This window comes from Falco rusticolus, chromosome 3 (assembly GCF_015220075.1).
Source record: "Falco rusticolus isolate bFalRus1 chromosome 3, bFalRus1.pri, whole genome shotgun sequence".
Taxonomy (NCBI): Eukaryota; Metazoa; Chordata; class Aves; order Falconiformes; family Falconidae; genus Falco; species Falco rusticolus.
This window is the reverse complement of record NC_051189.1, coordinates 107777341-107791518: the sequence shown is the minus strand read 5'-3', so window position 1 is coordinate 107791518 and position 14178 is coordinate 107777341. Positions and strand designations below refer to the sequence as shown.

At 48.6% G+C, this 14178-nt stretch overlaps 1 protein-coding gene across 1 annotated transcript; it reads left to right on the top strand.

The window, feature by feature from the left end:
• Positions 1–1195: 1195 nt before the first annotated feature.
• On the top strand, positions 1196–7252 carry TAS1R3 (taste 1 receptor member 3). The gene is made up of 6 exons (XM_037380844.1): positions 1196–1374; positions 2420–2720; positions 3459–4238; positions 4614–4817; positions 5112–5232; positions 5828–7252. Exons 1-6 carry the CDS (start codon positions 1196–1198, stop codon positions 6760–6762), a joined length of 2520 nt encoding a protein of 839 aa, XP_037236741.1. The 3' UTR covers positions 6763–7252.
• The last annotated feature ends 6926 nt before the right edge of the window (positions 7253–14178 follow it).

The window sequence follows — 14178 nt, the reverse complement described above, 5'->3', positions numbered from 1 at the left end:
TAAATATATAATAAACCAATAAAATGCAGTCGTTTAACTTTCCAATTTTGAGCCTATCCTGTTTTCTACAATTCAAACCTGACAGAAAAAATGCAAACCACGATGCAACCTAAATTACTATGCTGTGGAACTTACACCTAAACCAAAGTTTTTAAACTGAAGTTGAAGTCACAGCTCAGGGTGAGAAAAATTTAGATCGGCCAATAACAATTTCCTAAAACCAGCAGAACAGCTCACCAGCAGCTCACCAGCCCTGCAGTTCAGGGATGGATTGCTCCAGACACGTTCTTGCGATGCACTGAGGAAGATATGATTGTCGCCACAGCGAGGGGACCTTGAATTTAAGAACAAAAAAAGAATAAAAATTACCGCTGTGTAAGTTTCCTACCATTACCCTTTAGTTCAGGCAACAGAACACACTATCCTGAAGTTCATTTAAAAATAAACTACATGCCATTTATTCAGTGCAGGCTGCTTCCAAGTGAACGTTTGGGTGGGAGACAGCCAGGGACAACCTCGGGTGACAGCAGGAGGCAACGCTGGCGAGTAAATTTTTTCCTCCTCAGCCTCCGTATGGGTAATGGTTGCGTGATGGTAACAGGCACCACTCTGCACAGGGCACTTCAGCTCATTGGATTCTGGTCCTGCCAAAGTGCCTTCTCCTTGGTGATGCTTTGAGGCGAGCAACCTGCACTCATTTTTTAAGATCTGCTCCCAGCATTAGACAAGTCACGCTGTTTGTGAAAGCTGTAAATGGGGACAGTTTCCACAAACATATTCTGTTAAAGATGAGGGTTCTTCTTGGGTGGGGGAGTTAAAGCAAAAAAAGGTGTCCAAATTAGAGTGAGGCACCTGAATTCTGCCCTACAGAAGTCCGGAGCTGTGACAAGGACCTCAGTTAGTCATTCTGCTTGAGTAAGGGCTACTCACTGAGCAAAGGAAACCACGATCAGGCCAGTGATTTGCAACCAAGCGCACTCCCAGGGTGTTGCGTATTTAACTATTGCCCACTAAGCACAGAGTTAGACATTCAATGCATTTTGCTAAACAAATTCTTCCCCGTTATTTTCATCTTCCCAAGTTCTATTTAAAGAGACCTCCCCGGAACCGATGAGACCGGATCCGCTGCCCCGTTCCCTCTCCCACATTCGCTTGGCGATTTCCTCGCAACATTTCCCCCAAAAACAGACAAATAATGGTCACTGACCTGCTGCTGGGCTTGAGCTTTGGTTGTGCAGCAGCCCTCAAACCCACGTGCCTATCAGCTCAGTTTCAGCAGCCGGGTGATTATATCATAGGAGGCTTGTTCCCTCTTGGAACGGAGACCGTAAACCTGACGGCACGATCAGAGCCCACACTGGTTGTGTGCAAAAGGTAAGAGGAATCTTAATTTCATGAGTAGTTGCTGGGAAGAGAAAGGAAAAGAAAGCAGTCCTGAGAGCAACTGATGGTCCCACAGCCGGGCGCGAAAGCTGAGAGGGAAACAAGGATTATCTCCAAGGTGCTGGAGCGCTGGTGTACGGCGCCATCCATTTCTGATCCCAAAATGGAAAATGTGTTTGCATTTTCTTGATGCTTCGGCATCTTCACGCTATGGCAGTCACACTTCAGGCACAACCAGCCCCATGCTGATGAAAGCTTTTAGTAGCACCCGCTTCCTTCGTGTGTTGACTCTAACACACAGAGGTGCCAACGTCGCTGTCGCTTGCACTGCGCTCCATGGGCAGATGACAGGTGGAGATGGCACCATCACCTTTTAGAAGGTAAAAGGACACTCAGTGCTGTGCACAAGGCAAAGGGGGGAAGGGAATCACCTACCCTGCAGGCTTGCCACCCTGTGAGCAGTATTTGCTACTCAGTTACCCCAAGGGGGCTCGCTCCATCCCACTACAAGCTCCTTACAGCTCGTTGTGAGGAGAACGAAAAGACAGGCTAGTGTCCTACGGAAGTGCATGAAAGCGTGGTCCAAACTCTTTGTGTCTTTACAAGCCATAAAGCAGGGGATATGCCCAGTGCACTGAGCTCTACAGCGGAGGAAAACCCCAGGAAGGTGGACATCTCTCCTGAATGAGCTCACACAGCACTTTGGGAGCCCCTGGCTTCATGGCCAAAGTACACAAAGCCAAAAGCAGGGGGTTGTCCAAGTCTTGACCCTCTCAGCTAAACACCCTGGTCTGTCTATACCTCTGCTTCTTCTCCTGTGATGCCCAGAGGATATATTTGCTGATAGACAAGATTAATAAGATTTGAAAGGTGCTCAGAGCTTTCTCTACTCACAGAACAAAATTCACAAAGGCTATGGGGGTACAGGGATGCTCTGCTGACAGTGGCAACAGACAGGATGCTAAAATGTCAAGGAAAACCTGACCACCGTTGTAACAGCTCGATTAAACCACGTTAATTCCACCTCCCTTTGCAGGTTATTTGTAGATGGGCTAATATGGGCTCTCGGGATGAAGTTTGCCATCGATCAGATCAACAACTCCACTTCGCTTCTCCCAGGAGTCCAGCTGGGCTACGACATGTGTGACAGCTGCTTTGAGCCAGTGGTGGCCTTACAGCGCAGCTTGCTCTTCCTGACCCGAAAGGGCACCACGGGCATCGGGGTGCTGTGCAACTACACTGACTACCAGCCCCGTGCAGTCGCTGTGGTAGGACCACATAAGTCAGATCTCTCTCTGGAAACGGCCAAACTCTTCAGCTTCTTCTTGATCCCACAGGTAAAGAAACTCTCCGGAGAAGGAAGAATTCTCCTTTTTGCTGGGGGAAGGGTTTGGATCAGCAACGCTGTCGATGCTCTAGGTCTTTGAACCTAGAAAAGACTGGAATCTGCGCTTTAACAGTCGATTCCAGCCTTTTCTGTGCCACGGATTTCCCAAGTGATCTTGGGCAGGTCACTAAACTTCCCTCCTGCAACACCCTCCAGCGTCTACCTTCCTGCAGAGAAGAGGGATAAGTCAGGCTGCTCTGTGATCCATGTAAAATGGGAATAACGGAGCCCCCAGCGTAAACTGGGAGCATCCCATGAAAATACACCTGTGACTAAGTACTCGGGTACCACAACAGAGCGAGCTATAATGCTCAGGTAAATTTAGCCCTGAGCTAAGATACTACTGAACCTTGGGTGTGCCGCCCTTTGTAGAAAGTAGCTAATTATCACTGCCATTAATGCTAAGGGCTGGTGCTGTGATGACGGACACCACTGGCAGTGGAAGGAGATAGCCACGGGGGACAGTGCCACCAGAGGCAAGTGATGGGCCAGTTCATGGTTCTCCTGGTAAATGCACCACGTCAAACCTCTCCCTTTAGATGAATTCTTCCTTCCCACTACCCTGACCCAGCATTTTGGAAAGTTTAGCACGCTAAGGCTAAGCAAGGAGGGCGGAACGTGATCTGGACTGTGAACACTTCCCTCCGTTTTACTCCTTGACTTGCGTTGTCTCTTCTCTAACTTGCAGGTCAGCTATGGAGCCAGCAGTGAGAAGCTCAGCAACACAGAGTTGTACCCATCTTTCTACCGTACTGTTCCCAGCGATAAGAACTTGGTGGAAGGTATGGTCCTGCTACTGGACAAGTTTGGATGGAACTGGGTTGCCACCATTGGAAGTGATGATGAATATGGCAGAGGAGCCCAGGGGCTCTTCTTCAGCACAGCTGTCAATCACAGCATCTGCATTGCGTTCGAGGGGCTAATTCCTACAGACCTTGCGGACCCTAAAGCCAAAACCCAACTGGAAGATACCATTAAGTTAATTAACAAGACTCAAGTCAACATCATTGTGCTTTTTGCCTTTAGTCAGCCAGCCCAGGCCCTGCTGGAACACAGCATCAGGATGGGACTAAGCAAGAAAGTCTGGATTGGCACTGAAGCCTGGATTTTGTCTGACATCGCTGCCTCCACCCCAAACATTCAGAGCATTGGGACGGTCCTGGGCTTCATAATGAAAGCAGGCACAGTCCCTGGCTTCCAGAAGTATGTTGCTGATCTCTTTACCTCTGTTCAGCAGGATGAATTTTGCCAGGAGACTAGAGAATTCCACCACCCCACGAATTCTGACACACTGGACACACGTTGCGGAGAGTGTGACCACATCTCACTGCAGGAAGTCTCGCCTGTGCTGAGGCACTCGCAGGTACAACCGGTGTACATCGCCGTCTACAGCGTGGCCCACGCGCTGCACAGAGCGCTGGGCTGCACCCACCAAGCCTGTCCCAAAGCAGCCGTCAGACCTTGGCAGGTGAGAAAAGGTCGGGGGGACAAAGAGCAAGTATTTGTGCCCTATTTCTGCACCAGAGCTGCACGCAGCTGGACAGGGAGGGGGTAACGCTGCGCTCCTGCCCCCTGCCCTGCTAGAAATACAGCATCAGCAATTCCTTCAGCCAGGCAACCCCCTGCATCCCCCCACCCCGGGTCTACATCCTGGCTCCCGCTAACTGGGCTTAGCACAATAGACAGAGCAGTCGATAATACACCCAGAAGGCCAGTAGCTGCAATATTAACCCAGGGAAGGGGCAACCGATTTCAGCCAGAAATCAGCTTACTGCTTTACCATCCTCCAAGCAAGAACATCAACTGTCCCCATATTTACTACTAATTTTCATTTTCTCCTCAGCTGCTGCACTTCATGAATACCCTCCCGTTCAAGGTGAACGGCCGAAGTTTCAAGTTTGATCCATCCCACGGCACAAACACTGGCTACAAGCTTATATTCTGGTCCTGGACAAACAGCACCCTCACACATCTGCCTGTAGGCAGCTACAAAGGGTCCTTGTACGTCAATAAATCCCAGATTCAGTTTCACACTGCAGATCAGAAGGTAAAGACAGTCAATCGCAAAATGAAGTAAAATTATTTGCCACTTTAGCAGGACTGTTCCTAAGGAGCTCTTAGCCTGTGTGCTGCTCCGACGAGATCTGGGGGGCATCCAGTCGTGGCTCCTCTGCAAACACGTAACGTATCTCTGTTGTGCAAAACTAGAAGGCGGCATTCCCAGCTCTGTGGGAGATTCAGACCCAGGGTTGACCCCAGCGCAGCCGATTTCCAATTTGCTTGATGACACCGTGCTTCTCCTGAAGGCACCTGGCTGACATTCGTTCCTCCTCTTGCCTAGGAACCCGCATCCGAGTGCTTCAGGCACTGTAAACCAGGACAATTCAGACAAATAAAAGGATTCCACCTCTGCTGCTACGACTGTATGGATTGTCCAGAAAACACCTTCTGGAGCACTAAAGGTGGGGTATGAGAAATTAAATGGCTTTAATTCTCTGTATTATGTCTATTTACTGGTGGTGGAGGTTACACAGGCTTACAGAGTGAGCTCTGCCTCCATGAATCACTGCCAGGGCAGAATATTTGCCTCCCTTTTGTTGTGCTGTGCGTTGCTCAGCCTTGCTGTACAGATCCTCAGTGGGGGACCTTCCTCTGTTGATCCCAAGGACGTGTATGTTTTATCTCAAGAGGTAGGAGAGAGGGGTATGATGAAATCCAAGGGTCACAGGTAGGAAAGAGTCATATGATGAAATTCTGGGATCTTCTGGAAACTGGTGATCCTCCCTGGGGAAGGGAAACAAAGCCAAAAAATATGTGGACCCTTTTTGCGGGAGGGTGGAGAAAAGAAGTGGGGAGGGGGGAAACATTAAAAAAGAAAAAGACCAAACTATCAAAAACTCTGGAGATCCAATACTTGGGGGTGGGGGAAAGCAGACAAAGCAGCACCCAAACTAGCCACCCAACTCATGAGTGTGATCCATCCTCAAGGACTGCCTGCAGCAGGGTAGCAGCACTCCACTGCAAGGTGGTCCTCAGCTTCTTGCTGCTCCTTTGCAGACAGGTCCACCTGCACTCCCTGCCTAGAGCATCAGTGGTCCCCTGCCCGCAGCACACAGTGCTATGACCGCAGCGAGAGATACCTCTTCTGGAACGAGCCGCTCACCATCGCCTTGCTAACGCTGATGTCCATCATCATATCCCTCATCTGTCTGACAGCAGCGCTCTTTTTAAAGAATCTTGAGACTCCCCTTGTGCAGGCTTCTGGAGGTGAACGGAACCTCTTTGCCTTGTTCACACTCACGCTGCTCTGCCTCAGCTGCTGTCTCTATATAGGGAAGCCCAGCAACAACCTCTGCGTGCTCCAGCAAATAGTCTACGCCCTGTGCCTCAACGGTTGTTTCTCCACCTTCTTCATCAAGTCCCTTGAGATCACCCTGGTGACAGAGTTCCCTCGCTGCGCACCCACCTTCCTGGGCTGGGTGACCCAGAGGCGGGCCTGGCTCCTCGTCATCTTGTGCCTCCTCACCGAGTGCTTGTTCTGTTGCTGCTATCTTCACCTGGGCCCTGACTATCTGCTGTCGGACTACAAGTCGCTGCCCACTGAAGTTCTGCTCGTGTGTAGCACGGAGTCCTGGTTTGCCTTCGCCCTGATGCACGGCTGCAACGGCTGCTTAGCCTTCGTCTGCCTCCTGTGCACATTCATGGTACAAACGTCTGGGAAGAAGTACAATATTGCCAGGGGGATCACATTTGCCATCCTAATCTATTTCATCATCTGGATCTTCTTCATTGCTATTTTCACCACGCTGAAGACCGTCCTCAGGTCTGTTGCTCAGATTGGTACCATTTTGGCAACCAGTCTGGGTATCTTGGGGATCTACTATATCCCCAAATGCTACATCATCTTGTTTAAGCCTCATCTGAACACAGTGGATTATTTCCAGAATTCCATCAGTGAGGAGCCAGAGGAGGACTCCATGAACAGACAATAAACCAGATCCACGTCACCTGCTGCTCGGCGGAAGGTGGCTGTATTGCAGGGAGCTAATTCTGTTTATGATGACTCCAGCAGTCTGAGCTATGAGCCTCAACCCAGGTCACTTTCCTGTAAAGGTCACTGGTAATTTCCATTTCTATTAACTAGATAACTGCTCCAGAGATATATCCATGAATCTTTTCCCAGGCCCTATAAGAAATTTTGAATATGTTTGACAGCACGGAAATAATAACTAGAAAACCCTAAGGGAATCACATGGAAAGGTGTGAGATTATAGACCACAAATCGAAACCCTTGTGATAAACCAATGACACCCAGTCCCTACCTACGCAGTGTCCTCTCTAAAGACCTTCTCCTAGCATCTCCTAATGTCAGGAAACACGGCTCCTATGCAGGCTTCCCCCTGTGAGACACAGGAGGCAGGTGAGGAGGGGGAGGGAACAGACAGAGAGAACCGAAGGTCCTGCACGCTGCTCCGTCACTGCAGCCCGTACACCTGATACGTGTTTGTGCGCTTCCTTTATTAAAAGTGGAATCAATTACATCCTACAGCCTCTGGGTCTCTTTTTTTAATGGTTACAGTCAATGCAACCTTCTCACCTTCTAGGCTGGGAAGCAACCCTGCCCCATTGTCCTGTAAATAAGATTCCACGATGAAACACACTGATCCCTCGGGCTGCCCTCTGTTTAAACAGAGGGGCTCCAACTTACCAGTATGGCACCAATTTATTTTTTTTGCTCGTTTTAGATTGACCTTTAGAGGATACCTGGAAAGATATACACTCAATTAAGAACATGGGTGAAGAGTACACAAAGGAATCGATAGGTCATACACAAACTGAAGTTTGTAGGGAAACAACTGCGTTCGGATGAAGAAGGGCTGACCATTTTCACTAAACTAAAAGATAGAAACGTTAAGTAAAGCTTGTGATGACAAGCATCGCTCTTCTAGTTCGTGACACCAGCAGTGCACTGCTGCACCATATTAACTAAGAACTGGTTCTTGTATATCATCAAGTGCTGAAACAAAACAAAAGCAAGAACTCTGATTTCTCAAGAGATTGCACGTTTCACTCCAAGTCAGAATAACTGCAGTGATTCAAGCCAGAATCTCAGTAAAACTGAGAGTTTTTTCAGATAAATTACACAGTAACAGTTGAGATATCATAATGGAAATATCATAATTTCACGCTTCTTTTGCAGTAGGAAACTCAGTTTAGATATCATTGTCATGAAACAAAAAGCTGAACTTCCCAAAGTCAACGTTTACATTTCTGTTAAGTAATGTTTTCTATGAGAAAAACGTCAGTTTTAATTTTCTTGACTACTTTGTCACAAAATCCATAGAAACCATTCTGATACGTAAAGGCAGCTGTATGCATGATATGAAGAGTATATCACCCATTCAAATTTCAGTTCACTCATTTGTATTTCATTAGCGTGTGTTTGCAAAGAACATGGAAATGAGGACCAGACCCATGGAAATGAACAGAGTGCAAATCACACTATCCAAAGTCACAGCCAAACGTTCCTCCCATCTCCAAAAACATGCAAAAAAAATCACCAGAGAGAAACATTTCTTATCCAGTGGGATGTTCTGCAAAGGGGACAAAATCAATCAAAGGCTTTGAAGTTTAATAAATCTCTCTCAGCTGTATGCATACATGTACCACATGGCTCCTGCTCCTTGAAAAGCAGAATTCTCACGTGCATAAAGGCTACCGGTTTGCCCTGTTAAGCAACGGATTTACAGGAACAGGTAATGGTGACAGTTTCAGAAGGTGTGACAAATACTCATACAAGAAAAACACAGACTAGCTCCCTCACAAAAGGCACTTACTAACTATAACCAGTTAATATCTAGTTTATCTGTAACCCTTCGTGTTCATCATGGGTTACTGAACAAACGCTGATCCTCTGAAATGCTGAGCGTGGAGGTTCGATAACCCTCGGTAAACGCTGCAAGCTCTTTGCCGCTGGGGAGTACCGTCTATCATGGATTTCACAAGCCTATTTTTGTGGATGCAAAAATCACCTCTAATTGTCAGTCCACCTGCTTGTACCAGATAGATGTTCCTCACTGCCTAACAGCCACACGCTCCAGGCAGGACCTTCTGCACAGACGAACTACTCAAATCAAACCTGAACAAAGGCACAAGAAAACGCCCTTATTTCCATTCCTGTAACGACCTTTACCTTGCCCAGCAAGGGAATCGGCCCTTCCACCCAACACTGGACATCTCTCTTCAAAGTGGCACGAATCTGGGCCTGAAGGCGGCTAAAGGCAGGGAAGAGACGTGCAATTAGTAGGTACCTTCTGCACAGCTGTAACTGATTTGTTAATACCACGTAACATGCCCTTAGCAGGTCCCTTCTGCAGCACAGCAGTAACTGATGGCATCTGGATGGGCTGCGTGTGACAAAAGCGCACCTATAGACCCTCTAGACACATATATCACCAGAGCATTTCCTCCAAACCTACAGCACCCTCCAGGTTCCTGCCTCCCCTGCAGGCTCAGCTCCCACCCCCACATCCCACCCCCCCGCATGAAGGCGAGAGAACTGACCCACGTCACCACACCAGCTGGACCATGCTAACACTTAGGGGTGTGCTGGTGGCCTCCACCTGACAGGGGTAACTACTTAGTTTGTACTACTTAGAAAGATGCTACTAGTAGAATCACCAGGGCAGATGACTTGAACTCAACTCCTATTGCTGTCAATAGCAAAACCTCACTTAACTTAAACACAGGCACCTACCTGACCACCTTTAAAGCAACCAGACATGCAATGGACTGAGGAGCTTTGCAGGTGAAGACAAACTTCTGTTGACTTGTGTAAGGTGTTACAAAAGCATTTCAAGGTTTGTCTTTACTCACTACTCAGCCACTTGGGCATTTACGCTTGAGGCCATTTATTCTTCCAGTTGATTTGGACGTCATTTCTGTCATTCCTGCAGATCAGACCATGGTGGAAGGACCAGGTTACACAGCTTGCCAACCCTCTTCCGAGGGGTTGTATCTCTACCGGTGCCTGGATTCAGCCCCAACAGCTGCCAGGTAGGAGCTGACAGCAGCACACGGAGAGGCCAGATCATCCACCACCTGTCAGGTTCCTCCCGCTGGGCAGGGGGGTGTCACGGGTGGGAGTGGGAGCTTCCCCCCTCCGGCTGCAGAGCCCAGGGAGGGGGGGTCCCTGCTGCCAGGGAGGCTGGGGGGGTTGGGGGGTCCCCGCTCCCACAGGGGCCAAGGAGGGGGTGGGTTGGTGTCCCGGTGGGGGGTCCCTGTTCCCACAGGGGCCAAGGTGGAGAGGGGGGTGTCTCCGCTCCCACAGGGGCCAAGGAGGGGGTTGTCGTCCCTGCTCCCGCAAGGGCCAAGGAGGGGGGCCAAGGAGGGGGGTCCCCGCTCCCGAAGCGGCTCCCCCCGCGGGCGCGGTGCAGCACCACGGACAGCAGCCGCCTGGCCGCCGCGCGACGGGGGTCCCGCCGCGGGGGGGGGGGGGGGGGGGGGGGCTGGGGGTCCCCGTGTCCCGCATCCCCACTGCCAGCGGGGACATCACCACGTCCCTTATTCTTTCGACTGTCAGCAGGGAAGACCCCCGTGTCCCTTACTCTGCCCGTCAGCGGGAAGACGCCCGTCCCCGTCTGCAGAACGCTTTACTGTTCAGAGCTGCTCCTGAACCATCCTGCTGTGAAATAAGCAGGTAGCGCTTCCAGACGCTGCAGGCACACGACACGCAAGCTCTTTGAAGTACAACACGTCACATTCTCGCAGTAAAACTCCAGCAGAAGACAGAGGGTAAGTCGCTGTGCGGGCAGGACGGGACGCTACGGGATCTGACGAACAAGCTGCTGCTGAGAGCACAGATAAAGCAGTAGTGGCACCCGCTGCAGAAACCTGAGGGTGCCAGAAAATGAAACCCATGAGGGCAGAGGCTTGGAGCAGCACGACTCGTGCGGCGCTTCCCCTTCCCCTTGCTCCTCAGAGTGCCAAAGCTACAGGCACCTTGGGTACCCGGACACAGGGCAGGCAGTAGATGAAGGGCAAATGGACCTGCCAGCATCACATGATCTGGAGCTTTTCAGGCCTACTGCTCCGTGCAGCGACTGTGACAGCTCTCCAAACACGGGAAAACTGCAGAAAGCCTTAGCCTCCTCCTGCTGGCAGAATGTGTTTGCACCAAAACATTTTTTATAGCCAGTAGGACTAGTTCAACTACAAGTGTTAGTCCCATCTGTTCTTGCAGGTGTGGAAATTCCTCCATCCTTCAGGTCCCCCCTGCCAACTTCAAGGCATTGTAAAACCAGCGGGGGGATTGTAGCACGTGACAAAGCTGACTCTGCAGCTCAGGGGGTCACCACAAATCTCAATCTTCCAAAAATCGGCTCAGAACCGCAGACCCCGAGCAGACTCTATCCCAGCGCACCTATGGTGTTTTATTTTTCGCCTTGCCCTTTGAGACTTCTGGCTCCGCATAATGGAAGGATTATAATCCAGGACAGAAGAAGCTACGTTGCTGCTCCTACCCCTGTGCCTTCTGCCAGTTACTTTTAGAACACACGTGGTGGTGAGATCACACTGCCGTGCTTCACTGTGAGCACGCTGCCGGAGCACCAAGCGTTTGCCAGCCTCACAACACCACTGTACAGAAGCGGCTCTTGCCTTGCTTTACTCCTCCAGGTTTTCTAGATCTTTTCAAAGTGTTTACTATGACTTACTAGGGCTAACCTGACGCACCTACGTGCACAGGTGGTACAAGCTGATGAACTGGGTCTGCTTTGCTCATTGTCACGACTGCAGGATCGTTATCCCTGCCTCGCAGAGTCCCAGCAGCACAATCTCTTCTGTGTCTTAACTATTTTCAGAGCTAGTGGGGATGTCTGGCACTTTTGGTCCTTACTATAATACCGTGTTCTACATTATACTTCTTGTCATAAACATGAAAACACATTTATTACACCTCTGTACTCGTTATTACACACCTCTGTACTTCCAAAAGGCTGGAGAGAAACCAGCCAGCCCAGTACAGACACCAAGCAAAGATGGACAGAATCTTGGACTGTAATGACCAACAGTGTCTCAGTGTCCACTGAAGTACCACAAAGGCTGCCACGTGTACTAATGTAATATAAGGTGGCAAATTAGGTACGCTGCGCTACCAACTACCAGCCAATACTTGTTATCAAACGTTAGCCACTTAGTGTCTCATCGTGTCGGGAGAAGTGGCAGCTACCACTCTACTGTTACTTTACCTAACAGTGCAGATGAAATACAGTAGATTTGTCTTTTATCATGCTGTATCATGAAGGAATGATGACAGTATCTCTCCTTCAGTTCAAAACCAAAGGATACAACTTGATCCAACACTTACTAATCAATGCCATCACACTTATCCTTTCCTAAACCTGATAAAAGTACAATTGGACTCCAATCCAATTCTTAAAAAAACCTGATTTCGTGTTACTGAAATCAAGGAGCCAGCCAAGAACAAGTACTTTCTCAAAGCAAACCCAGGAATGTTTCAGTAAAGGCTGTTCACAGTTAATTTTTTATCTTTCAAGCAATCTTTATTCTACACTCCTTCTGCAAAAAATTGTCAGTGGCAAACCACAAAAACTGAAAATGGAAAAACTTCCACGTTATTTCACATCACTACCAGTGTCAAGTAAATACCAAGTCACATCACTAAAATCTTTTCTTTTCCCCACCCAATCTGACAAGCAACTGTATTTCCCAAATTAGATTTAAATGTTTTTCCATCTATCCGCTACGTGGTATTGGAAGTTAAGTCACCAATTTAGCTCAATTAAAGCACTTGCAAATCAATCTAAACCAGAAAATATTTTTATTCTTAAAACAAAGAGCTTTTCAGTACACTGCAAAGCTAGCCATCCTCGATTTCTGTAGCTACCTGTATCTAAAATTCTCCTCGTATGCTTGAGTAAAAATAATGTGAGACGTTTGACAAAAGTACTCCTCAGTGTAATTAAAGATAGCAAAAATCTGACCTGAAGACTGGAAGTCCTTGTTTCTGGAGACAGCAGCAAGTCTTCACCAGCATATTGTTGCACCTGATAATCTCAGCAGTACTCCTCACTTCAGCGCTGTCAGTTCATAGCAGAGAAGCATTAAGTAACTTTTGATCATCATTTCAGAAATAGAGAAGGCAATAAAAAAACTAAAATTGAATTTACTTCTATTGCTTCTCTTTCTGGCACCAGAGCCAGAGCCATGGGAAACTGTTTTCTCTTTGGAGGGAGGGAAACGCAGCCAACTTAATCGTTCAACCAATTCCAGTCACCTGCAGACAGCTCATGCTGGATCAGCTGCAGCCCGTCAGCCCCTGCAGCAAAAAGGCTGCAAAAGCACATCCAGAATTCTGATCTTTTAATATACGTTTCACTGGGGGAATACTGGTTAGACCATTTTGCGTCCTCTGTAAACAAATATGGTTTGAAAGGGAGAACAGGGGAAACTCTGCAAGGCTGTCTCATAGGTTTTTCTATAAATCTGCTGCAGAATCGCACCGTTTACAGTGGGTGGCTCCTTAATAACTATTACTTTCTCTCTCCCTTTGCTGCTTGATCTCCACCAGCTGAGATGAGGGAACCTGCCTCATCAAGCTGTGGTTGTTCCTTGTACGTAAACTACTCAGACCTGACAGGGAGGCTGGGCGTCCTTGTGTTGCATGACAAATCTGCTGTGGTTTAAAGCTTACCAGTTAGTCTGCAAAACGGTGTCCTAACGCGCCTAGCTCGCCTCTGCTGGAGTTTGTGCACAGAGTCCAGAACAAGGGAATATTCCCGTGAAACAGCTGAACACATTGATGGGCTCTACCGGCAGATTCATCTCCAGGGTCTGCAGGCAGGAAAACTTGTTCCAGCTCCTGTCCTTGTAACAGGACGTACCCTCCTGCTGTCTTTGACTTCCACAAACTTCCTTCAGCCTTCCCTGCATACCTACTCCTGCCAGGCTGCAAGAGGGAGAAGCTCAGTAATTAAGAGGGAGGGCAATTTAAGGGGAAAGCACAGCTTCGTCACCAATACATGAGTCATTAGCTCAAAGCTACAGCACTTCTGATGAATGGCAGGGTCTTGTCTCATTAACCTGCGCAGAAGAGCCAGGCCTCTGCACTTTAATCACCTGTGCCCCACTTTAGCGGGGAACTTTTACCGCATTCCTGTCATATCTGGAACTGTAAGCGCTTCTGAAGTACCATTAAATCACAGAACAGAACGCCCAGCTGCCTGTCAGCTCCTGAACAATCTTCTCCTGTCAAAAGGACAAAACTTCAGTGTGGCAGGGGGTGGGGGGGAAGAAGAAGAAGAAGAAAGTAAGATTCAACCAATATTTCATCATTCCTGAATAAAAGATAATGCAGTAGTGCAAAGAACTGAAGACATACACTGCGG

Bases quoted from the DNA above. Each gene is read 5' to 3' on its own strand.
- TAS1R3 (XM_037380844.1), top strand. From the start codon at position 1,196: ATGGTCACTGACCTGCTGCTGGGCTTGAGCTTTGGTTGTGCAGCAGCC. The intron at 2,721-3,458 runs GTAAAGAAACTC...TCTAACTTGCAG, and splicing joins GCTTCTTCTTGATCCCACAG to GTCAGCTATGGAGCCAGCAG. The intron at 4,818-5,111 runs GTAAAGACAGTC...CCTCTTGCCTAG, and splicing joins TTCACACTGCAGATCAGAAG to GAACCCGCATCCGAGTGCTT.